Source organism: Paroedura picta, chromosome 6 (genome assembly GCF_049243985.1).
Source record: "Paroedura picta isolate Pp20150507F chromosome 6, Ppicta_v3.0, whole genome shotgun sequence".
Classification (NCBI taxonomy): domain Eukaryota; kingdom Metazoa; phylum Chordata; class Lepidosauria; order Squamata; family Gekkonidae; genus Paroedura; species Paroedura picta.
The window spans coordinates 92,877,211-92,901,486 of NC_135374.1; the positions used below are offsets into that span (position 1 = coordinate 92,877,211).

General features: G+C 44.8%; 2 protein-coding genes across 12 annotated transcripts in view; one reads left to right on the forward strand and one right to left on the reverse strand.

Annotated features, from left to right (window-relative positions):
• Positions 1-878: 878 nt before the first annotated feature.
• Positions 879-20,689, reverse strand: LOC143840327 (uncharacterized). 11 transcript variants are annotated; one of them, XM_077343737.1, is made up of 4 exons: positions 20,560-20,689; positions 6,509-6,634; positions 6,284-6,401; positions 879-6,202 (listed from the first exon to the last, which is right to left on the reverse strand). In XM_077343737.1, the coding sequence occupies exon 4, from the start codon at positions 6,136-6,138 to the stop codon at positions 1,156-1,158; it is 4,983 nt and encodes a 1,660-aa protein (XP_077199852.1). In that variant the 5' UTR covers positions 6,139-6,202; positions 6,284-6,401; positions 6,509-6,634; positions 20,560-20,689; the 3' UTR covers positions 879-1,155. The 11 variants fall into 11 exon arrangements, with proteins under 11 accessions (XP_077199852.1, XP_077199845.1, XP_077199846.1 ...); XM_077343730.1 differs by lacking the exon at positions 6,284-6,401 and adding an exon at positions 12,080-12,187 and having other exon boundaries at positions 20,560-20,679; XM_077343731.1 differs by lacking the exon at positions 6,284-6,401 and adding an exon at positions 12,080-12,187 and having other exon boundaries at positions 20,555-20,669.
• A 103-nt stretch (positions 20,690-20,792) lies between these two features.
• Positions 20,793-24,276, forward strand: part of TUBGCP3 (tubulin gamma complex component 3) — a 46,906-nt gene continuing 43,422 nt past the window's right edge. Inside the window, exon 1 of the mRNA XM_077343742.1 lies at positions 20,793-21,020. Coding sequence (XP_077199857.1) covers positions 20,945-21,020 — 76 coding nt within the window. The 5' untranslated portion in view covers positions 20,793-20,944. The remainder of the gene's footprint in view (positions 21,021-24,276) is intronic.

Sequence of the window (24,276 nt, forward strand, 5' to 3'; positions counted from 1 at the left end):
GCAAAGTAAGGGTGAATCATAACTATATGGGGGTTCAATATTTTTGTATCTCTGTACTTTCTGTTCTAATTTTTCTTTCATATTCTATACAAATTAATAAAAACTGGGGAACCCCAGCATTAAAAAAAGGGGGGGAAAGAATGCACATTGGGAGCTTAGGTAATGTATCATTTTTCTATTAACATCTGCTGAAATGTTCACAGATATGGAAAATGTATTTCAGAGAAAAAATATATGCTGTGCATTTTGAGACAACCATCCCACAAACAAACAAACAAACAAACAAACAAACAGCAAGCCACTTTCCATGATAGCCAGTAGAGAAAAGAAAACAAAGTGGTTTTCAGACGAAAAAATAAATTTATTTCCTGAGTAGAATAAAAGCCCGTTGAAGCTGTAAATACAATGGGCGCCCACATGGGGGGAGTATGGAGTGTCCTGTTCTGAATTGGTGGTGTACGTGAAGTCATATGGTGTTTGAGGCAGAAGCTCCTGCCAAATCTTGGACTCCTGAGGTCCTGCCTTGAAACCCAGGGGTCAGAAACCTCCAGCTGCAGAGTGGGAAAGTCCTGGAATTGGATTATACAGATCAGCTCTCCACGGAAAAACTGCTGTTTTGGAGAGGGGACTGGAGAATGATACCTGCCTGACTGGGAGGGGAACTCTGTGGCAGAGAGATTGTAGGGTAGGATAGGTTGGGACCTGGGGATTCGGTGGAATTGTAAATAATTTCCAGGCCACATTGATCAGTCATCGTGGAGAAAAGCCCTCGCTTGGATCCCATGGAAATGCTGGGATGCGAGACTACAGTTGGGAAACAAAGGGAAATGTTGTGAGGCAGTACTTGCTAATAACAATAAACAATAAATAACTTAGAAACTTGTCCATTTCTTCTTTATTTAATTGATACAATTAAAGCCCATTGCAGCTGCAAATACAACAGATGCTAGGATTGGGGGGGAGGGGAGAGTGTTCTGTTTGGAATTGTTGGTGTCCATGAACTTGTGTGGTGTTTGAGGCACATAGTGTTTGTCGTGGTAAGTACTGGGCTGGTAGTGTAGAGAGTGTTTTCCAGTGAGCGCAAGTAGAGTGCTGAGGAGATAGTTGAAGAGAGCAAAGATGTTGAAGGTGGCAATGTGTTTGGTCATGCGGTGGTTAGAAGAGGACCTCCTGGTAGACAATGTTTCTTGTAAATATGCGGTCTGAATGTGGGAGTAGCATGCCCTGCTGTGGTCCGAGGGTGACATGAATGTGGAGGTCCTGGAAGCGGCGTACTCGTGAGAGTGCGACATATAGCTGCCCATGACTCAAAATAGGCTCTTCAAGATGGAGTCCAACCTTGCTGAGGGTCTGTCCCTGAGACTTGTTAATGGTCATAGCAAATGCAAGTCTGAGTGGGAACTGTCGCCGGCAGAGGGTGAAAGGTAGGTCAGGATCCTTGGGGGCTAATTTGATCCGAGGTATGAAGAGTGTCTCTCCTGATGCGGAGCCAGTGATGACACGTGCGAGAATCACATTGGGCCTGAGGGCAGTGATTATAAGCCTTGTGCCATTGCAGAGGCCTTTTCTAGTGTTAAGGTTTCTTAAGAGCATGACAATTGCGCCAGTCTTGAGAGTCAGGTGATGCAGTGGCATGTCAGGTGGTTTGAGAGAATTTAGAAACTCAATAGGGAAGAAAACTTCTGAGTTCTTATCATTCTCGTCTTCAATGGAGTCTACGCTGTAGTATGTAGTTGGAATGCCATCAAGGTGGTGTAGTATAGTGGCATTGAGGGTGTCGACATATGTGTTGTTTGAACACAAAATGGCCTTGTCAGTAAAGCTGTTGGTATCTGCTGGATTGATCTTGGCACCAAAGATATCTGTAGGCAGGTCATGGATTGCGATAGTGTCTCTAGGGATTTCCATAATGTCTTCTGGAAGGGTAGGGGTGATGTCATGTGCACCATCACCGACTTGCAGGACCCACTGACTGAAGGCGTAGTCTGTTGCACGAACATTGACAGTCAAGTGGAAGATTTCAAAAAATGGCCAGAGAGGGTGGTACTTGATGGTGGCCTCAATGGCAGTTGTCCTGTTACTGGGCCTGACAACAGGGAGTGTCTGTCTGAAGTCTCCTCCCAAGATGAGTAGTTTTCCACCAAAGGGTTTGTTAGAAGACATAAGTTCCTTGAGTAGGGAATCAACAGCAGTCAGGGCAGCTCTTGGTGCCATGGTGGCCTCATCCCAGATAATGGCAGTGGCAAGGCGTATCATGGTGGCTTCTGGCGAATTTGGGGTGATGTTTGAGGTGGAGGTCTCTGTTAGTGGTGGAAGTAATTTGAATTGGCTGAAGAATGTTCTCCCGCCAAGGAGGAGGTTTGCTGCAATGTCCGTAGATGCCACAGGGAGAACGATTCCTCCCTGTCCTTTGAACGTGTAGATGAGAGTAGAGTATAGATATGTCTTCCCAGTGCCAGCTGGGCCATCAATGAAGTAGCACCGGTTTGGGCGTGTCTCGTCTTGGCTAGCTGAGAGAATAGCGTTGTAAGCGGCAAGCTGCTGGTCATTAAGAGTGTTTGCCATGTGTGTTGCAAGCTCGTGGTAGTGTTGTGGGTTGTGCTCATCCTGTGATGGTGGTAGGATTGTGGGCGGTATCTGGAGACCTTGTTTGGTGCATGAGGAACCATGGATTTGCAAAGTGTCATCAATGTCTTTCAACGTGCGTGCCAGGCAATCAATGCACTCATCGGTATGTCCTTGCACATGTTGTATGGCGTAGTCCTCCCAGAGTTGTTCTTTGTAGTTGTCAAAGAGTTCCTGAGGTCTTGGGACTACCCCAAAGATGAGGATGTAGGCAAAGAGGTCCCTAAGAGGACGTGGCATGTTGCACAGGGCTGCCTCTGCCATTGTAGCATCCCAGACATTGTCATCTTGGAGGAGGCCATGGTGAAGGGCAGCCTCCTTGAAGGTGGCACATGGAATGTTGTTGAAGGTCCTTAGATGTTCAAAACTGGTAGCCCCAGGGACGTGCAGAAGCAAGAGTCTCAAACAGTAGTGTTCTATATCTGCAGCAAAGTTTACAGAGTACATGCGGCCAATGATATCAGTAGCGTGGTGTTTGCGAGGAACCCATTCTCTGATGTCTTTGCGGAAAATATAGGTGCGTGGAATATCAATGTATAGGATTGAACGTGCCTCCTCATGCTGAGCGTTGAGTAGAAACCATGCTGTAAGCATGGTGTCTCTTTGGGCAGTGTGAGAGTCAGAGTCAGGGTTGTCCTGCGGTGCATGTTCAGAAAAAATGACGGACTGGAAGCCAGGGAGATGGACAGGGAGGCGTATGATGGTGTATGATTGGGAATGGAGTTTGTAGGCGAGGAGGCGCCACATGGCCTCAGGGGGGCTTACGAAGCGCGAGTCAACATGACTTTGGATCTCATCATATTTCTGGTTGGTTTCTGTGATGCGAACAATACTGCAGTCATAGCCCTTGTAGATGTACTTGAAGAGGTATTTGACGCTCTTAATGGAGGCACAAACCTCGACATTGATGTGGCAGTTGTACCGGAGGAGTAGATAGGGGTTGTATGGGACAACCCATCGATTATCGAGTCTGGCTCCACGGACGTATGCTGTTCTGCCATTGTCTCTTCGACGGTACAGTGGGTAGCCATTGTGGTTTGGTAGGGTGTCCTCTTGGAAGGATTTAGGGAAACGTTTGCTGCACATCTTGTCCTTCATGCAGGGAGAGCATAGGTGCTGGTCGCCGCAAGGGCCATGGATCATGTGTCTGGTGACAACATCATATAAAGCAGGCATTTGCTGGGGATCTGGGATCTCAGCGCTGACCATAAGATCGATGATGTCCGGTGTGTGTGGTTTGAACTCCTGTTTGAGGAGGAGCAAGAGATGGGCATGTGGAAGTCCACTTTTCTGGAACTCTACGACATGGACTTGAGCCACAGGTATGCCAAAAATATGTCGGCGCATCAAGTCATCAAGGAGTGAAGTAAGTTTGAGGTGGAAGACACGGGCAACAATGTCTGGCCTGTTCTCTGCTTGTTGGCCATCAAGGTTTTCTTGAATCTCAGGCCACTGTGGGTTGCATGTCATGGTTATGAAGAGATCAGGTTTACTGTACTCACGCACAATGGCCATGGCATCCTGATAGTTCTGCATCCTATTCCTGGGACTCCCCTGGAAAGAAGATGGAAGGATGATTGCAGTGCCTGGTATGGGAACGTTGCCAGTTGTTTGTTGAAGGTGGTCCATGAGTCCATAGTGGCTTTCAACCCTGAGGGCAGTCTGGTTGGTCCTTAGGAAATTGAGACGGTTGGCCTCAGTCTTAACATAAGCATCAACAATGTACTGCTGGGTTAGTCTACCAGCAGCTAGGAATGGATTGAAGGTGTCTCGGATAGAAAGGCGGAACTGGTAGTACTGCATCTGTGTAACGCGTGTCCGTGGGTGGGTGGATGGTGGGCGGACTTGTGACGTTGAGGCAGGCTGTGGGGTAAGTGGGATCTCTGTACCCCAGCTCTGATCTCCTAAAGGGAATAGTACGGGGTAGACCAAGGGTTCAAGGTTTGGGTCAAGTATGCTGATACGCTCAGTGTGTGTACTGTGGCTAGTAGATGGGCTGCGACAGTGGATGAGTAAGTCACGGTGCAGAGGTGGGCATCCACCTTCAGCTTCAAAGATGACTGCCACCTCATTGGACCACAGGGCATTGTATTGTCGGGGACCATGCTCTCGGTCTTGAATGATGGCCATTGTGACAGCGGACAGTGTATCATTGTTGGCGATGGCATCACGGAGGCAATCTTGCTCAATTTTGTAGAGCATCTTGCATGCATGGGCAAAAGGGTTGTTAGCAGCCATGAAGGAGCTAAGTTCCTGTAGAAGGATCGGGTTGCAGGCCTCATTTTCGGCATACTGGAGCCGTTGGTTTGTTGCCTCCAGTGAATCAAGTATGTAGAGTTGTGCATATTTGCGTGGCTCGCCAGTGGCGGGATGTAGTGTCCCAGTGCGGTGGTAGATAGCCCCACTGATCCAGAAGCAGTATGGGCCATTGTGAGGTGGTGGGGCAATGGAGGCGCCCATAGAGGCGAATGCTAAGGAACTGTTAATGGAGCAGATATTGTCCAGGAAGTTGGCAGAGTACTCATGGCGCTTGCAGAGGAGGTCGTTGATGAGGGTAGCAGTGCGAATGGGTGGGAGGCTGACGGCTCCCTTAGAGCAGCATGTAGAGTAGCGGCCAGCATCGTGCCTCTCGCTAGGAAAGTGGCGTGCTTGGCAGCAGAGACAGGTTTCAGTGAGGTTGCCACAGGAGTGAGGGTCTGAAGTGGTTAGGCTCCCTGGGATGGTGAATGCAGCAGGCAAAGCCCCATGAACGGTGGGCATGAGAAGAGGTTGAGGAGCAGCAGGGTTACTTGTTGGGTCACTGGGGACTATGTATGGTGGAGTTCGAGTTGCAGTGGTCGGATTGATGTCTGTGGAGGTCCCTGGACTGTGGTCCTGTGGCGTGGTGCCAAGGGGCGAGGGGAGGTTGCATGCAAGAGCAGCAGCACGGGCCCGCCTGCGCCGTTCACTCCGTCGTCTGTTCTCAGCAGCAATTTGGGCTGGATTGCGGGATGCACGGTATTGGCGTTTGTAGGCGGCACGAGCTTGTCGAGCATTCTCCATTTCCTCTGGAGTGCAGGTCCGCTTTTGCCATGGCACAGCAGTGGGAGTCTCCGTGCATGTAAGTGTAATGCAGGGAAAAGTCAAGGTTGTGTGAAGGCTTCTGAAATGGAGAATGGGAGTGAAAGGGAGGTGTGGATTGATGACAGGTTGGAGCAGATGGATGGGCGGAGGACTCACCAGGGACTCAGCAGGTAGGATTGAGCGAGGAGCGGTAGGTGTTGCTCCACAGGGTTGTTGCAAGTTTGTGGAGGTCCCTGGAGTGTGGTCCTGTAGAGTGGTGCCTGGGGGAAACAGGAGGTTGCATGCAGCAGTGGCAGCACGGGCCTGCCTGCGTCGGTCACTCCGTTGTCTGTTCTCAGCAGCAACCTGAGCTGGAGTGCGGGAAGCGCGGCGATGGCGGTTGTAGGCAGCACGAGCTTGTCGAGCACTCTCAATTTCCTCTGGAGTGCGGACACGCTTTTGCTGTGGCATGGCAGTTGGTGTCTCTGCGCACGTAGGTGTAATGCAGGGAACAGTCAAGGTGGCGTGAAGGCCTCTGAAATGGAGAATGGGAGTGAAAAGGAGGTGTGGATTGATGGCAGGTTGGAGCAGATGGATGGGTGGGTGGAGGACTCACCAGGCAGGCAGGCAGGCAGGCAGGCAGGAGGCCAGAAGATGTTGACAGCAGAGTCAGCATTAGGTGTGGAGAGCAGTGAAGCAGGCAGGCAGGCAGGCAAGCAGGAAATGGAAGGGCACTGAAGGGAGAAGGAGCGGGTGAGATATGTGATTTTGAGGGGTGGAGTCTGGGAGGGGTGGAGTGATGGCAGGTGGGAGAAGATAGATGGATGGGTGGGGGACTTACCAGGTAGGCTTGAGTGAAAAGTGGTGGGTGTTGTTCCAGAGGAAAGGCGCAGGACAGAAGATGGGGGTAGTGAAGTCAGCAGGTTGTGTACAGAGTAGTCAAACCGGCAGGCAGGCGGTGGAGTGCCTGTGAAGACAGAAGGGATGGGTCAGACATATGGCAGAAGGGTAAAAGTGAAAGGCGTGAGGAAATAGAGGGGAGAACTGGAGTGTGTAGAAAGGGAGGGAATTGTTGGTTTGAGATGGGAGGGGACGGGAAGGGAGTTGGGCATGAGGGTAGGCTGAGGCTAGCACATGCAGTGTGGGAGAGGTGTGGCCTCTGAAGGATGTTGCAAAGGGGAATGATGGTGAAACAGTGCGTGCACTTGAAAGGTCATGCCTTGAATAAATGTTTCTTGGTCTTAAAGGTATTATAGGACATTGACAAAAGTCATGTCATACACCAGTGGTCCCCAACCTTCGGGCCGCGGCCCGGCGCCGGGCCGCGGCCCCCTCTCCGCGCCCCCCCCCCCCGCAGTAAAAAACTTCCCAGGCCACAATCTTGCGGCCCGGGAAGCTTCTTACTGCGGGAGGGCGGGGAGAGGGAATCAGGGCCGGGCCGGGCCCGTGCAGGCCGCGCCCACGCGGCCCGATCCGCGGGCATGGCCCGCGGGTGCGGCCCGATCCGCGGGCGCGGTTCGCGGGCGCGGCCCGATGCCCTGCCGGTCCCCAGCCTAATAAAGGTTGGGGACCACTGTCATACACTGCAACCATATCACACTGGCAAAGTGTCTGAAATGGACATTTTGTATGCACAACACATTGCTTAGTTTTTTAAGAAGCCGTTTCATATTATTTGATTAACGGTGCAAAACTGGGCACAAAAAGAAAAAGGACTGTGAAATTCATATCTTGGATTAATAAAATGCACTTTCGATCAGATGCAAATGTGAGGGAGAAAAAAGAGCTAATGAACTCTGTATTAGAAAAATGCGGCATTGCACTTGGTTTGAATGGAAAATATTTTGTTAAAGCATTTGAGTTTAGATTAAAAAGAACCATTGATAAGTCCAATTTTTCCATATAAAACCCTATAAAACCCCATTTAAACTCCGGACATAAACATGCAGTAAAATCAGACTCCTAAAAAGACATGGTGGTATGCATGCCATCCACCCCCAATATCTACACAGAGGAGTGGGAAGAGGGAGAATAGATGACAGATGCTAGATCACTACCCTCTTAGAACCGGGTGTGTGTGTGTGAATTATTTTATTTATTTATTTATAATTGGATGACGCCCTCTAGTGTTTTCTTGGCAGACTCAATACAGGGTGGTTTTGCCAGTGCCTTCCCCAGTCATTACTATTCTACCCCCCAGCAAGCTGGGTACTCATTTTACCAACCTCGGAAGGATGGAAGGTTGAGTCAACCTTGAGCCAGCTGCTGGGATTGTACTCCCAGCCTCATGGTCAGAGCTTCAGACAGCTTACTATGTGCTAAATACAGGCATTTTTATTTTACCTTCCTTTGTGGTCAACCTTTGCATCCTGAACTTAAAAACAACTAGTGAAAGAGACCCCACCTGACATTCAGTGGTGAGATAACATTTGCTCAACATGGCAAGCCCCAAAGTTCTCATAATGAGAACCACAGGGAGGGGAGGGGAGCCTGGCTGCGACTCCAATATTAATAAATAAGGGTCGATGCTTGGAGCCGTGCCCCCTCCCCCCATTGGCCCGGGAAGACTTGGAGATGTGGAGCAAGGGTGTGTTGGGCCTTCTCGGGTCCAGCGGGAACCCTGGGCGGACCCTCCTCTCCCTCCCATTGGCTGAAGCCTCGTCGAGGTGGGGAAGGACTTTTGTGGGGCCAGAGAAGACCTGGTGCGCCCTTTCTCTGAGGCTTTCCATGGAGAAGGGGAGGGCCAGCATGGAGATGCAGCCCCCCTTTGGCCCTGGAAGCCTCGGAGATGTGGAGAAAGGGTGCCCCGGGCTCTCTTGGGCCCAGTGGGAGCCCTGGATGGACCCTCCCCCACATTGGCCGAAGCCCCACTGACACCCATCTCCGTTCCTTGGTGATGTCCAGGAACCAAATGGAGGTAAGTGTCATCGCTGGGTTTGTGGGGGGAGGGTGTGAGGGCCTCTTAGGATGTGCACATTTTGCCTGCAGGCAGAAGCACATGCTAGACAGGCCCTAGAGAGGCTCCGCCCAAGAGTCCTTTTCCAAAATATTATAGACAGCAAAGTGTTAAAGATGCTTCTCAGTTTTAAAATGGGATCTGGATTAAAATTACTCATTTTCAAGATAAACACCTTTTCTTCAGTGGCTATTCCCTCTCCTTCAGATTCCCATAAATGTTTTTCATATGTGGTTTGTCACCTCATAATATAAATAGCCCAACTGGCTCACAAGATTCTGGAGTATCTGTGTGATTCAATTAACAATACCCCCCAATGTTTCTCTGCATTTAGGTTTTAGGGTGTTAGTTACATAGAAGATGTATGTAGAAATTCATAGAGACTTTGGCTTTCATTTGGTTGCTTCAACAAATAATAATTTGATTTATAGGATGTGAGAACTGCCCTTTGATGAAGGTATCAAAATATCTTAATCTTAAATTAAATGTGCACTTAAATTTCCAGCATTGAAATGCACAGATCCTGTACTTAACTTCCATACCCTCATCTATCTTCCTAGGTGCCTGCAGATTTTGAAAGCACCTCGGGCTTCTCCTTAGGATGGCATTTCCAAAGTATAATGGCAGGTTTCCTACATGTTCCATGCATTTCCCTTTCTTAATGCAGATTTTTCATTACAAAAGATTCCATTTACTTGTCAGACATCAAAGGAAATTTCTTCTTGTCCAGGAACTGAACAGATGTAACATCTCTGCACTGAAGTGCAACAAAATAATGAGGAGACATGGAATTAGCACAACACTTGGTGCATCAAACAGTAAAGAATGGAATGAAATACCTTTTGATGTAGATTTTTTAAAATTTCAAGTTTACTGAGAATAATATCTTACAGCTTTCCAGTGCTTTTTAAATTAAAAAAACAAAAATGGTATTTGTCTACTCTTTCTGGATAGAACATTCCAGTCACTTACTAGAAGAGGTTCTGCATTCATTTTCTTTCTAAACTGTTTTAACCTTTAAGGCAGATGAGAATATCCTGAAAATGTGACTGAAATATTTGGTCTTCGAACAGGGTTTCTTACATTTACAGGCCAGTGTGGCTGTTCTGGATTGAAGCCACTTCCTCCCTCAATAAAATAGTTATCAACTTTCTGTGTGTACCCACACGTGTGCACAAACACACAAGCAGAGGCAATGGCAGGGGGGAATGGAGTGGTAGATGCCTGACCCAGCCCAGGAGAGTCGGCTGTTCGGCTGTTTCTGGTGTTGGGGGAATTAGGGTGATGGAGTGTGATGTCACATTTGGTGGGAGTGTCTGTATGATGGCACTTTTGGTGACATGACTTCTAGGGGTGTGACAAGAAGGTGTGGCCCGCTGACACCATTTCCAGGGTTTCTCAAAGTCTGAGAATGTTTCAGGGGTTTTGCTATGGTAAAAATGTTGAGAAAGGCTGCCACAGTAAAATCAGCTATGTGTAGAAATGGACACGAATCAGCTCATGAGCCAAAATTTGGCACAAACACAGGCCAATTCACAGCCCCCAAATCGATATTCCAGAAAGGCTCCTTCTCTGAACAATTAAAGGACATTTGTCTAGTTCAGTATGGCTTTTTGCAGCCATTTAAATCTAACAGTTCAGTTGTGCAGCATCAGCTGTTAAGATGAAATGGCTGTCAGCCATTTTAATCTAACATCTTATGGGCAAACCTGGTTGAAATGGTTGTGAGCTGTTTGAACAGTCTGTTTTGTTTGCCCCTGATTTGGAGCAGGAGAAGCAAAATGAACATAATTGGTTGCCTGTCACTGAACCTTTCCCAGACAATCCCCTCCTTTCTCTAGCCATGCAGAATTGAACTCACCGGACTGGCTGGGTTTGGGTGGGGGCTACCCTGAACCAAACCAGATTTTTTAGGTTCATTCCTACCCCTAAGATTACTATTTCAGTTGTTGGAATACAATCTAAGCATTTAGTTCAGCTATATTTATGGGTCCTTTTTACAGACCTGTTTATATACTGCACCATTCAGCTCAGTATCTAAAGTGGGTAAGATTTCTGCAGTTCATCTGTTCTCTCTCTTTACTGTCACAAATAATGAAATATAACACAGGATCCTATATGCAGGATCTTCTTTATATTGTATGTTGATAAATGTCTTATCTCCTAGTTTGAAGGTCACATTTTATGTCGGCAATGTATATGACTAATTCTCACTAAGAATTATATGGAATGACAGAATTAAATAGCATTTGATAAGCGCCATTGCTAATGGTTGGATGATAGATTTGCGTTAGAAAACAGCTAAATAACAATGGATACAATTGGTCTGAATTACTTATTCCCCCCTTCTCCCCCAAAAGTGATGTTTTCAGCTCAGACTTTCATATTGATGGACCAATTGCAACTTTAAGGACATATATTTCAGGTGGTCTATTTCCAGCACCACCCCCAACCAGCCACTTGGTTCACTAAATACTGTTATTAAAATAGCCTTTGATCTTCTGGAATTCCGAGATGAGGGAGACTGTAGGTCACTTTGTGTATGGCCCTCTGTATTAAGAATATGGCCAAAATTTCAATTTCCCTAAATGTCTAATGTGTTAAAAATCCTACATTTTAAGATTTTCATTGTTTGAAATAAATAATTCATTTCTTCTCTCAGAGATTTTGGAAAGTACTTAATAAGTGGATTTTCATTTTCTCCCATTATTCTGCAACTGTAGCAACTAATTTGGGATAATTTGCCAGAACTGTAAAATGTATTTCAGGGGAACCTCTTTGCACTCTTTAAATAAAATCTGATATGCAGTATTCATTAAAATGGATGAGAAAGTAGAAGCTCTGTTGTTCAAAATGCTTTTACTTTATGTAAAGAATAGCAGTGCTTTCTGAACAATTTGTCAAAAGAGATTTTGACCAACAAGGTATTGTTTATTGTAGTTTGATGAATCGGAGATAATATCTCCATTTGCTAATTCGTTAATCCATTTTTCATGTTTTGCATTCCTTCCAGTAAACTGGAGCTATTTGCAGGCCTGTGGTACCAGTCTCTTTATGTTTCACCTTCATAGTATTATTAATAGACTAGATTCAAAGCCTGTTCATGAGAACGGGCTTTGAAAGCCCCCCCCACGTGTGCTTCTAGGCCCGCTTCCCCCCTCCCCCCAGCAGTGGCGCGGCCTTCCCCTCGGGCCTAGAAGCACACCTGGGGCCTCTTTGAGGCCCCGGGTGTGCTCCTAGGCCCGAGGGAAAGGCCTCCATCTTTACTCACAGTGTCCTGCCGCTTCCCCATGGCTTTCTGGCCTATCCTGGTGAGGGCCTAGATTGTGCCCTCACCCGATTGGCTAGAACTGCTGTCTGTCCTGGTGAGAGGCCCACTCACCACCCACTTAGCCCTTAGCCAAATATGAATACAGCGAAATCTGTATAAAGATATTTGAAAGTTTCAGATCGAACCTTTTGAAGTATGGAACAGGAGTGTAGAGAACTGGGTCGTCAACAGTAGTGGAATTGTTTCATATAATAAAGTATTCTTTAATATACACACATGTTCACTCTCTTACTCTGTAATAAAAACCACAATTAAAGATAGAAGTAGCAGTAGTTCAACTTGTAGTGAGAAGGTTAACAAAATGAACTAATCTGGTTCAGCCATTTACTGTCCAAAGTTTCATATTTTTAGCATAGCCATAAGCCTGATAGGATGGTCTGAAGTAAGTTACACCTTCAAGCAGCATTCAAATTTAATCACAAGTTTTGATTAAATTTAGGTTGGGTACAAGCACACTTTATTGCCCTACTGGCATGGGGCCCTTTTGTTGGGTATTTTGTATTTTAAATTAGCAGAGTTAACAATTATGAGACCAGGCAAGGCAGTGTTAAAGTATAATATAAGTATTTATATTTACTAGACCTATCAGAGTAGGGTACTGGGATAAAAAAAAACAAGAAAGTACATATATTCCTCTAGCTCGTACAGGAGCTACTAAAGATGTTACATGCTGAGACTCCAATATGGATCCGAGATAAAGCAGTTAGGAGCATAAGGGAGGAAGAATTCTCTGTTAGAGGAACTATATGAGAACAAGCATGTAAGTTGTGGAGTACAATTTACATGCCAATAAACAATCACATGACCTGAGCTGCCTATCTCCACCATAAGAACAAGTGTAAACAGTTAACCCTTTCCTGACAGTTGCCGAATCTTGCTATTGACAAAGTCTAACACCTTGCTTCTGCACCCTCCCTTTTCCTTCAGGGAGGTGAAACCTGACTGAACATTTCATGGTTTGATCCAGCTCCATCTCATCACCCTGATATCCCAGTTGAAGCTCTAGTCAGCAGCCTTTCATGACTTTTTTACTGTAGAGAAACTCCTGAAACATTCTTTGGGCTTTGAGAAACCCCAGAAGTGGCGCGATTGTACAGAATATGGTTGGGAAGCACAGCTGTGTGTATGCCTATCTGGGCCCCCTCCCCTTTGGGGAGGGGTGGATTGGTCAATGTGACCATATATGGACATAGCACTTGATAAATGTTTAACAAATTTTAAAATATATGCAAAAAAATAACTCTAATCCATCTGGGAAACCCGTCAAGAAACTTCAAGGTTTCATGAGGAAGCTGCTCTAGTGTTTTAGCATTGTGTGGAGTAAACAAGGTCCCTTTCACTGAAGCGCCTGCACTCAGACATTGTGGAGGGGCCTGGGAGATGCTCACTGCAATGACACATGGCAGAACAAGAGGGAGGTGGGAGGGTGTCAGAATCACAGCAACAAATATCGTTTTTCATAGATTAGATTATAAATGCATCTGGTTGTGTTGTCTGAGTCCTGCTTTAGTTTCCCATCTGGAAGGACAACCTTTCAGGACGGTAGTAAGGATTAATGTGATATGAAAAATTAAGTAAAGAGTGGGCTTGTGTCCAAATAATTTACTGGTTGGACTTGGTTAGTTATGAAGAAAACGCAGAATAATTCCTTTGGAAAGAAGTATTTAGCTAGCAATTAGAGCAAGTCATAAGATAGGATTTTTCTGTTCCTAGCTATTCTTAGAAAAAGAAGGAATCAAACCTTAGTAACCCTCACAAACTTTAGTAACATCCAATGTGTACCTAATTTTAACAAGTATTTGTCTTTAATTTACAATTATTCAAAGAAGTGTTGTTATAATAGAGTTGCTATACTATTATGGGGAAAGTTATAACCCATTAGGTTTCAAAACCCCGGGGACTCGGAAGGAACAAGAGAGCATTGCTGTGCTTGCAAATGAGAGTCTACCATAATGTAAAGCAGTTATACTGAGTGCCTTGGAAGCCATGTTTGGCTCTTCTGAGCACCATTTCCTGTGAAAGCTCCTCCACGTTCATGATTACTCTAGGCCTGAGATAATACAGTTTTATTTTTACAACACAACTTGTTCCACCAAGTTCGGTACTTGCCCCAACTTGGTGGAATGAACTGGAAGAGCTGAGGACCCTGATGGAGCTGTCAACGTTCCACAAGGCCTGCAAAACATAGCTCTTCCACCAGGCGTTTGGTTGAGGCTGGGCTAGGAAGAGCGGCTTCCTCCCTATACAGGCCTGGTAAGGCCTGTTCGGCTAGATATCGCTTGAAATCGCCCCCCCTGGAAGGGTGCTGACTATGTGAAAGGGGGTGGGAATGGGGATGTCCTGCATATCAGGATTTTTGCTGCTGCCTTGGATTGTTGTGTGTTTCTTTTATGTGGGGTTTTAAGATTTTTATGTAAACCACCACGAGCCAGCTAGACCCAGGAGTGGAGGTCAACAACTACAAATATAAATAAAATAAATAGTGTGTAATGTTATTGAACTTTGTGGTCTGGGTAGTATATAGACACCATGTTTCTCTTCTCCAAATTTTGGTGGGGCACATTATATATTGCATTTTTAGCATAGTCTTCTACATTGCAAATGTAAAAGCATAATATGCACTCAACAGTTATATTTCTTTTCACATTCACCATACAGATATGTACATGATGGCATCATTCCCCACTACATGATGCTAAACGTGATTGCCATTACATAGTCTATGAAGCAGTCCTTGTACATTTTCTTGGTTGCTGAGGCAAGGAAGACTTACTCCAAATATACTATACTGGCTTGCCATTTTGCTTTAGTTATGTAGAGTTCTTGTAGCATAGTGGGTAAGAACTAGGTAGACCAGCTGCTTTACCTGCTCTGTCTGCCCTTCTCATTCTTTCTCCTTTTCACAAGAGTTGATAATTTAGAATGTCTCATTTTTATGGAAAACAGCAGTTCATAGTTTGCGGTTATATCTAAAATGCAAATTGTGTTTTGCTCTCTTCTTTAACTCTGTATTAAACCAGAGTTTGGTGTCCTTATTTGGTTGGAAGGAAGCAAGCCACAATTTGTTGTTTCAGTGCATGGACATGTTATGGTGCTCAGTGTATCGGCAAGGTTTGTATTAACTGTCCATATGAATGAATTATTGCATTTTTAGCCTGCCACTCTCCATAGACTCGAGGTGGATTACAGTACATATAAGAGCCCATTAAAACTCCTGACCCCATAAAACAAAACCAAGATTAAAGGCATAACCCCTCCCTGTCGAGAGGGAAGGGAGATGAGCCATGAGCTAAGAAAATTGCTGTTCTCTTTCACAACTGGTATAACAGTTACATGGTTAGAATTTTGGTCTAGACTGGGTTCAAATCCTCATTGGCCATGAAGCTTATCGGTTCTTCTTGAAGTAGTTATTTTTTTCAGACTAACCTACTTCTCCAGGTTGTTGCAAGGATAAAACAGAGAGGGGTAGAACTGTATATGGTTGCTGAGCTTTTTGGGACTGTTGGGATAAAAATGTATTAAATGAATAAATAAGCTTTCTTTGCCCTTTGAAATATCAGGATAAAACTTGCCTAAATAAGAAGGCTGACTCCCCCTGCTGCTCAATTCCTCTCTCAGTACTAGGCACTCTTCATTGTTGTACCATAGGAAGGAAATTGATTTCTTGGGATATATGCTGGGTCCTATCTTTGTTGACCTGCAAGACAGTCCTGTTTCATAGGGCTTTCAGTTAATGTTGAAAAATTTTTGGAGACAATTTGTTGTCCACTTATTTGGTGATAGCAGCAGTTGGAAATAGGAAGTGAGATGTTGGGAAGAAGGGGAATCCATGCCTACATTTCTGCAAACCATTGGACCAAGAGCTGGTAGAACAGCTGTAGTCTCCACCCTTTTAGGCAGTCAGTTTGTTACAATTCCTTGTTTCCTTTTTCCCTGGCAGGACATTGCATAGATCTGAGAGGTCTGGATTGGTGAGCTGCATCAACAGGTGTAAGAATTCCTCCTAATAATGTTCTGTTACAAAATGAGAGTAGTTTATTAAATGACAAGAGTTTCACTGAGGAAGTCTTTAATCAGAGAGGAGTTAAAAAACATGTAAGAATAGTGAAGTTTTTGAGACAGCCTTGAGGGGGCAATAGAGCATTATAGACCAGTGCATTTCTAGTATGCAAAGGCTCACAGCCGTGTTTGGAACATACCCTAGTTTTGTTGTTTACGTTTATTATACAGGCTCTTTAATATAGATATTTAGTATGAGAATAATGGGAGAAAATGACAGAAATGTAAGAACTTGTTTTGACCTGAGTGCTCTCAGACTGACAACATAGTTCTATTACTAGTGGTTCTGTTTGTGCTGTTTTGGTATATTGTATCCCACATAGCTTCTATACTGTATTTTGTCACCTATTTCAAATTCAGAGTTGCGAGTATGTATATATTCTTTGGAAGTACAGGAATATTAAATACACACACACTTGATCTTAGTCAGAAGGCTGAGTAGTGATGGAATATTAAATACAGCAAACAGTTCTTTGACCTTTCCTACCAGTAGTCTATAGCTAACAGAAGATTTTTTTTACTGCAGCATAAACAGAAGATTTGGCATGGCCTTATCTTCTCTTGAAGCTTCCTCTACACCTGAGTACCCTTGGCCGATGATGCGTTATCTCTTTTTCCCACAAAGTTCAGCCTAAGCATTTCAGCAAAGCTTTCTACAAAGAGCCCTGAAAGGGCAGAAGGATCATGGTCTGGAAAAGGGAGACTCTGCTAGGTAGGCTACCCAATATATAATTGCTTAGTTTTCTTAATGCAAAATCTGCGTCAAGAGCAAGACTGTTTTTCCTTCTTGAAGAAGGGAAATGTTGCTTTTGAAATTTATGGTGTGTTTCATAAGAAGAAACAGGATGAGTTGCAAAGTATTGAATAAGGCATTGATAAGGATTTACAGAATATAGTTTGTTTGAACAAATTATCCTAATACAAACTTTAAGCCTTTAGTTACTAGGAGCTGGAAACTTTTTCTTTTTTAAAAGAGATAGTTTTGGAAGGGAACTAATAATGGAGGATAGCATCCCCTCAGTGGGAAAACGTTCAGCTGGTGAGGTTTCCTCATCAATCTGTGAAGTCTTCATCACAGCAGACCACTCATACTGTGATTGGCTTCACACAGATAGGCATTCCACTTTCACTGTGCTTTTAAAAGATGTTTTTCAAAGAGGAAGTCACATGTAGGCTGTTGCATGAACAAACTGATACTCAAACTACATTCAAAGGGACTTGCTCCCATTGCTTTTATTTTAATATGCATTCTGTTTGCAAAACCAACTGTGATTTTAAAAGCTCATAAGCGCTGTGTAAACATCTGAAGGAATGTGAGGGGCTAATGCCTCACCGAGGCAAAGAGCCTTGTGTGACTTCCCACCACCCACTGAGAGGCACAGCAGCTGCATAGTGCCATGCTGAGGGGGAGCCCCAGCCATGATGGCTGCCAGAGAGAACCAAAGGTGAGCCAGCAGCAGAGTGGCAGGGCAGCCCCCGAGGCAGCAGTGGGGAGGAGGACGAGGAGTCATCGCGTACTGGTACTGACTGATCCATGGACCGGTCCCGGTCCCCAGACCTCACCAATTGAGCAGAAAGACTTGGAAACTGACTCAGTTTAGTCCTAACTGAGAAGAGTTCAACATTGAGTGAGAATAGGAACAGTTAAGCCATGACTAAGGAGAGTTTAGCACTGACTGAAATTTTTTAAACAATTTCTGAGGACTGGGAAGATTGGCATGGAGGAGTGGGAGTGAAGACTGTCATTTGGGCCAGAAAAAGGGGCAGATCTTGCCCTGTTGGAAAGAGTGGAGTGATCCCTGGTGTATTTAGAGAGAAGATTTTTAGGGTACTTGGTTATGTATCCATCTTCTAATATCTAAAGAAATCAGATCTCAAGAAAATATAAAATAAAAACACTGAAACAAAAGCCTTACCTCTCAAAGATTCTAAGATTGCGTAAAGCATTAAACTCTCACATGCTGGAAATATATGAACTGGAGTTTGTATTATACCAAGTTATCTCAGAGTTATATTTTATTCACCTAAGACATTTTACCCCTGATTTCACTTGCCCTTTCCCCCTCTAAGTTGAATACAATATCTTATCCTTGAACACTCTAAAGCCCATTGTATTCCATTTTCTGAAGTTTAAGTTAAAGAGAGTGATCTGATCTCTCTCAAGTTCCTGGGCTGAGTCAGCATCAGAATATACTACTGTGACAGGGTGGGACAGCCATAAATCTTCACAAAAGAAGAAAATAGATAATGGGACTGTTCAGTCCCAAAGGAAGAAAAAAATGAAAGGAAAATCTTGTATCTGAGTGAGGGAATGGGGCTAGGTTGTCATACCAACATACGTAATTCTCAGTTGTAGATAAATCCAGAAACTGAAGCCATGAACAGGCAAGACAGATCTTTCTTCCAACCAGAGAAAAGTGCCAAGTTTTCAGAAAAATCCAAATTCTTAAAAAAAGAAACCAACTTCTCCCTAATAATAGAAGCAGTGCCTGTATATTTAAGAAATGAATGCAACCACAACAATATTGCCTGCCTTTAAACCTTGGTTTCTGTCACTAAATGGTAGGGTAGATGGGTCCCTTTGGGCCTTCCAGTTAACTTCTGATCCTTTCTTTCCTGCCCTGGATGAAGGACTCTATGGGGCAAGGCCCAGCTGCAGCTACCAGGTAGTTCTTTACAATGCAAGATGCATAATACATCCAGGAGCAGGAGTAGCTGACCAACAAGTCACCTGAACTGTTTTCTACCATGTGACTTTTTGCAACTTGGCTGTACTTTTCCAAAAGGAGATGCTGCCAGGAAGAAGCAAGGGGGGGGGGGGGAATTGAATGCCAGTGTGATGAAGAAACACCTGTACAAAGATCATTAAATCAGAAAAAACTGAAAATTAAATTCAGAACAGTCCACTGCAGCATGTTTTAATTCAATGCCAAGGACAAGTTAGAGGGGCTGTAGCTCAGTGGAAGGGAATCTAGTTGGTGCAGAAAGTCCTAGGTTTAATATTCAGTTAAAAGAAACAAGCAGCTGGTATTTATGAGTAATGACAGCAATTTTAGTTATATTTGTCTTAAATTGATCTTGGCTATATAAAAAATATAGTTGGAAGCCTACCCATCAGACATGAATCCACCCAGCAAGAGGTACTGTGAAATACTTCTGCCTAAGGTTCTGGAGAGTCTCAGACAGCTTGAGCAGACAATAGTGTCCTCAAAGCCAACTACGGATCTGATTCAGTATAAGGCAATTTCATGTGCATGTCTGGAAGTACAAAGGAAGAACAGAGAACATCTGAAAACACTGAAAAAATATTTTCAGAGTGATGAAAAGTAGAAAGAACTATATGCCATGCAAAGGAGTAAACAAATGAAGACCAGTCGATCCCATGAAGATAGGAGCCAAAGAAGAAAGACCGACTACAAGGTCTTAGTGGCGGATTCTGTCATTAGAATAGTAGAATACTGGAGTAAATTTCCAATATCTTTCCCACATTGGCTACAAATTGTGCCAGGACAAGTCACATGGTTATGTATGCATTCAGCCGTCAAGTGCACAGGGACTCCACATGCATTTCCAGTGTTCAAATGCTTCACAAATATAAAATATGGTCATACAAGGTAGGCAAATACTCTGCTGCACTTTATCACAAACTACTTATTTGGGGAAATGGCTGGATTGAGGAAGTAATCAACAGTTCAGATAAAGAAGCCATCAGAATTGTTGAGGAAAGAGGGAACAGTCCAGGTTAAGGCTAAGCAAGGTAGGCCACAATCAGTGTGACCCTGGCTCATGCAAGGAAGGAAAGGAGACAGGGTAAAAGAACGAACAGCTCAGAATGGACATTAAATAAACTATAGTACCCTCCTTAAAACCTGTACCCTAAAAGATCACAGCTTGAACAAACTGTGGCTTATATTTATGGGTATTTATGTTTCTGTAGGATGCTGCGGGGTTTTTTTATGGGTAGTTTGTAAGCTGCCATTAGCCACTGACTGCAGGAGTGACAGCATAGAAATCCAAAGAAAGAACGGAAGAAAGAAAGAATACACTGGGATGCATCAAGGAACTAAAGAACAATATTTTCGAAATGAAAGAGACCCTCACACCTTTATTAATCCTTTCCAGGTACAGGCATTGAACAAACAAAAGTACTGCAAAAAAACCAACAATACTACTACAAAAAAAAAAAAAACAGCCTAATAAGTGTACGATATTTCTGTGTTAGGAGTTTCCCAATATTGTTCTGGAGAGCCCTGAATGCATACCAGTGCTTTTTGCGGTACTATCGTTTAATGCCTGTTCCGGAGGCATTTTGGCTTGGAAAGATTAACAAAGGTGCGAAAGTCGTGCGTTTCCATTTCTGGAATATTATCTTTGAGTGGCTGAAATGTATCCCAGAAATTTCCTACCGGAAAATAATCTTTGCATACTTCCAAAGTTTCCCCCGCCCAGTGTTTCTTTAATAGAAAGATATCAACCCCCCCCCCCGAAGCCATGGAAATCAAGAGGGCTCAGACCAAAAAGGCGAACCAACACCGCCAGACCTTACAGCTCTTTCAAGACACGAGGCAGTCCCCTTCTTTTTCTGTACGCCTTTGACCCCCGCAGAGGAGGGCTGAATCGAAACCACCGCCGCTCTGCTGCACCCCGGAACCGTCTCGCTCGTTACTCGGGGGAAGGTGTTCAGTGTTACACCCTCCGTGCTGCGGGGCATTATGGGGGGCCGTGTTTGAAACCGTCGCTCCCCCCCCCCTTTCCCACCCCCCTCCCTTTTTCGGCGGGTTCTGTTAAAAATGGTGCCCTAAATAACGTGCCGGGCGGGAAGCCTCGGGGAAGTAAGCGCTGCCCTCCCGCGCCCCCAGGAGGGTAGGGTGGTCGTCCGGCGAGGGCTCCTCCCTCGTTGTCCCGCCTTCCCCCCCCCCCCATCTGCGCCGATGGCGAGTCCGGATCAGAAATCGCCCAACGTCCTGCTGCAGACGCTGTGCTGCCGCATCCTGGGCAAGGGCGAAGGTAACCTGCTTGGGGCCGCCCCGGCCCAACTCCCCAGCGGGGGAGGAAGGAGGTGGGGAGGGGAGAGCGGGCGGGCAGGTTCTCCTCATTCCGGGGGGTGGAAGAGCGACCCCAGCCAGACTCCCCGCCTCTTGGAGCGATGCAGGCTCCACAGACCGGGCTTTGCCCCACCCCATTAGACTAGGGTTGGCATGTCCCTCCTGCCCACTGGCAGGGGAGGGGGGTGGTAGAGTCGCCGGACCTGGTCTGGAAAACGCCTGGAGGTGTTGGTGAGATACAGTGTCATAAAGTCCACCCTCCAAAGCATCCATTTTCTCCAAGGGAATTGATCTTGGAGGCTGAAGATGAGCTGTAATCCCTGGGGATCCCCAGGTCCCCCCCCTGGAGGATGGCACCCCTGATTATAATGGACCCCCTGCCCGTTCTCGTGCAGCAGGAACCAGCTGAGAGAGAGGGTAGTGTTGGGTTCTGTCCATTCTTGCTGTCGTGGAAATAGGGGCCCAAAACAGTAGCAGTCAAGGGAGGAACCACAGAGGAGGGGTTGCATGTCAAAGGCATCCAAGGTTCTATCGTGTTAAAAGGACTAGGTAGTAGGCTATCGGAGACCCTGAACAGTAGCTGCCAATCTGTATAGACTAGGCAACCTATGGTAAGTCTTGTCTCTGTAAGAGGCATCTTCATCTGACTGTTGAGCTGGGGATGTGGGAGTTCCAGGTTCTAACGCCTACCACTGACCCTTTTTGAGCAAGTCCTTGTACCTCAGCCTTGCATACTGGGCATGCTGTAAATAAACAGTTGGGCTTGCTATAAATGAAGAAATACTCTGAAGAAGTGCCACATCTGTGAACAGCAAGGAGAGAAACAGCATGTTTCTGTGTATGTAGTGAGTGCAGGCCAGGTCAGTCTCTCAGCTGTCTCCCTGCAAGAGAAACTGCTAAAAAAAAATACACGATTTTTTTCTCATGCTTTTGAACAAAGGAAAATGATTCCGTTTTGTTATGACCCAAAATATGAGTGTTGTAATAATATTTCAGTCATGGGAGGTCAGAAGAGTTTTAAAAGCCAAGCATTGAACCAAATGCCATTTGATTTATAAGACATTGGAGAGCCATAATATAGATTACAGTTTCTGATAGCTCTACAAGAGCCACTTTGTAGAAATCTGGATTGCCTTTCTTAATATGTTTTACCAGACTGTAATTTTATATCTGTAAATTTTCACTTAAACTCATCACCTGTAGAGAATATCTGATCTCTCTTAACATTGGTTATTTAGAACTACTGTACTGCCTCATACCCCAGTGGTCCTGAAGTAGGTTGAGCTTGGTCTCCCCTCAGTCAGGGCTTGTGTGCATGCTGCTTTAATTAGTGGTTTGTGACTGGAATGACCCAGTTGTTTCAGATATTAGAAATAAAACAAAGTTGCACCTGGTTAGTGCCTGGATGCAACTTGACAGCACTTCCCACCGCCATTCAGTCTAGATGCCTCATTTGACAGGAGTGTCTTACCTAGCTCCGAACTGGTTTGAATTGGTCAAAAGAAGCCATAATAGAGCTCCCTGCTTTTTAAATATTACCTTCCTTAAACTTGGGATTACTTTCCCTGCTATTCGTTGTCATACTATGCCAACCATCATGTTACTAGGTCACTACATTTAAAAGGCTGTTGCTGAGCAACTGTGTCTCAGTGGAGCCTTAGAATGAGAATTCCTTCCTCTTAATGTTTTGTTTCGCACTCTTTACATGGAGCCGCAGTCCAAATTTCTTACTCCTTCTTCCTCTAGCCTATACCTGAGTTCATTAGTGGAGAAAATTATTTTCCTTTTGTCTGCTATATACACATGTCATCCACATGGTTTCATTGTATGCTTTCGTGGGTATGAAAATTTGAGCTAAAGCTATGTGCAAGTTTCAGCTTGCTATAGCTTGATTGGTATGTTTATTATGGCTGTTGTTTCTGTTTTAGGGGGCTAGGAAATTTCATCTTTGTTTTTCTTAATTTTTAACTAACTTGTTTTTATTATTATTTCTCATTAACACTTGAATTTTATGTATGCTGAATTTTATCTAAGATTGTAGTGGTCTTCAGAAACACCTGGAATAGTCTTCAGGCTTCAAGAAACCCTGGAAGTGGTGTGATCCTGCAGAATATGGTTGGGAAGCATAGCTGTGTGCATGTGCACCTGGGGCCCCTCCCCTTCCCATCCCCTCCAGGCCTATCATTGGCCATTTTGGGAGGGGGGGGGTTGACATGACCATATATGGTCATATCACCAGATAAATATTTTTAAAAATATATTACAAATTAGCTTTAATCCATTCAGGAAACCCTTCCTGGGCTGTCAAGAAACCCATGGTTAAGAAAGCCTGGGATGGAGAGATACAGAGCTGAGTATTGTCAACATACGGATGACATCTATTCCAGAATGATTAATCATTTCTCCTAAAGGCTTTACTTGCAGGTTGAAACTGTGGGGGATAAGGTTGCATTCTTTGGATTAATCCCACCCTAATGGTAACTGGTCTCCTAACAGTGCTTTGGATCTGGTCTGTAAAGAATGGTTTAAACCAGTCTAAAGTGCAATACTTGATACCTGCTTTGCCTCTAGACTTCTTACTAAAATAGCATGGTTTACTGAAGCAAAGGCTGCAGATTAACCCAGAAGGAGCAGCAAAGAGGTATGGCAATTTTTACATTCAGGTGGAGATCAGCAAAAAACCCCAGTTTCATAACCCAGCCTGAAGCTAAAATGAAGTGTCTACAGCAGATGAGTCATCCAAGAAGGACTAGAGCCATTCTGCCACTTGTCCTTCAATCGCTTTGTAGAGAAACGGTAGATTAGGGCAAGTGTGATAACTGGCCATATTACCTTTCTGTAGAGATGTTAGTGTACAAATAAATGCCTCTTTGTGTATCAAAGAAGATGCCCTGACTTCTCAACAAGGCCAGAAACAATTTCAGCAATCAGGGAGGACAGTGATATAGAGCACTTGGGTGGCATTCATACATTTAGATCAGAGGTCCCCAAACTTTTGGCACATGGGGACTGAATTAGCATGCCCAGTGCCTAAAGAAGCGCACATCTTAAACCAAAATGTAACAAAATTATTAACCAACTTATTTAGATCAAAAGTAACCATTCAAAGGTAAATGAAGAAAAATGCAAAATGTTTTGCCTTGACAATCAGTGACACATGCAGCTTTTCTCCTAGTTCTTCAAGTTGCCTGACGATTGTAGGCACAGATAAACTGACG

Bases quoted from the DNA above. Each gene is read 5' to 3' on its own strand.
- LOC143840327 (XM_077343734.1), bottom strand. From the start codon at position 6,138: ATGCCACAGCAAAAGCGTGTCCGCACTCCAGAGGAAATTGAGAGTGCT.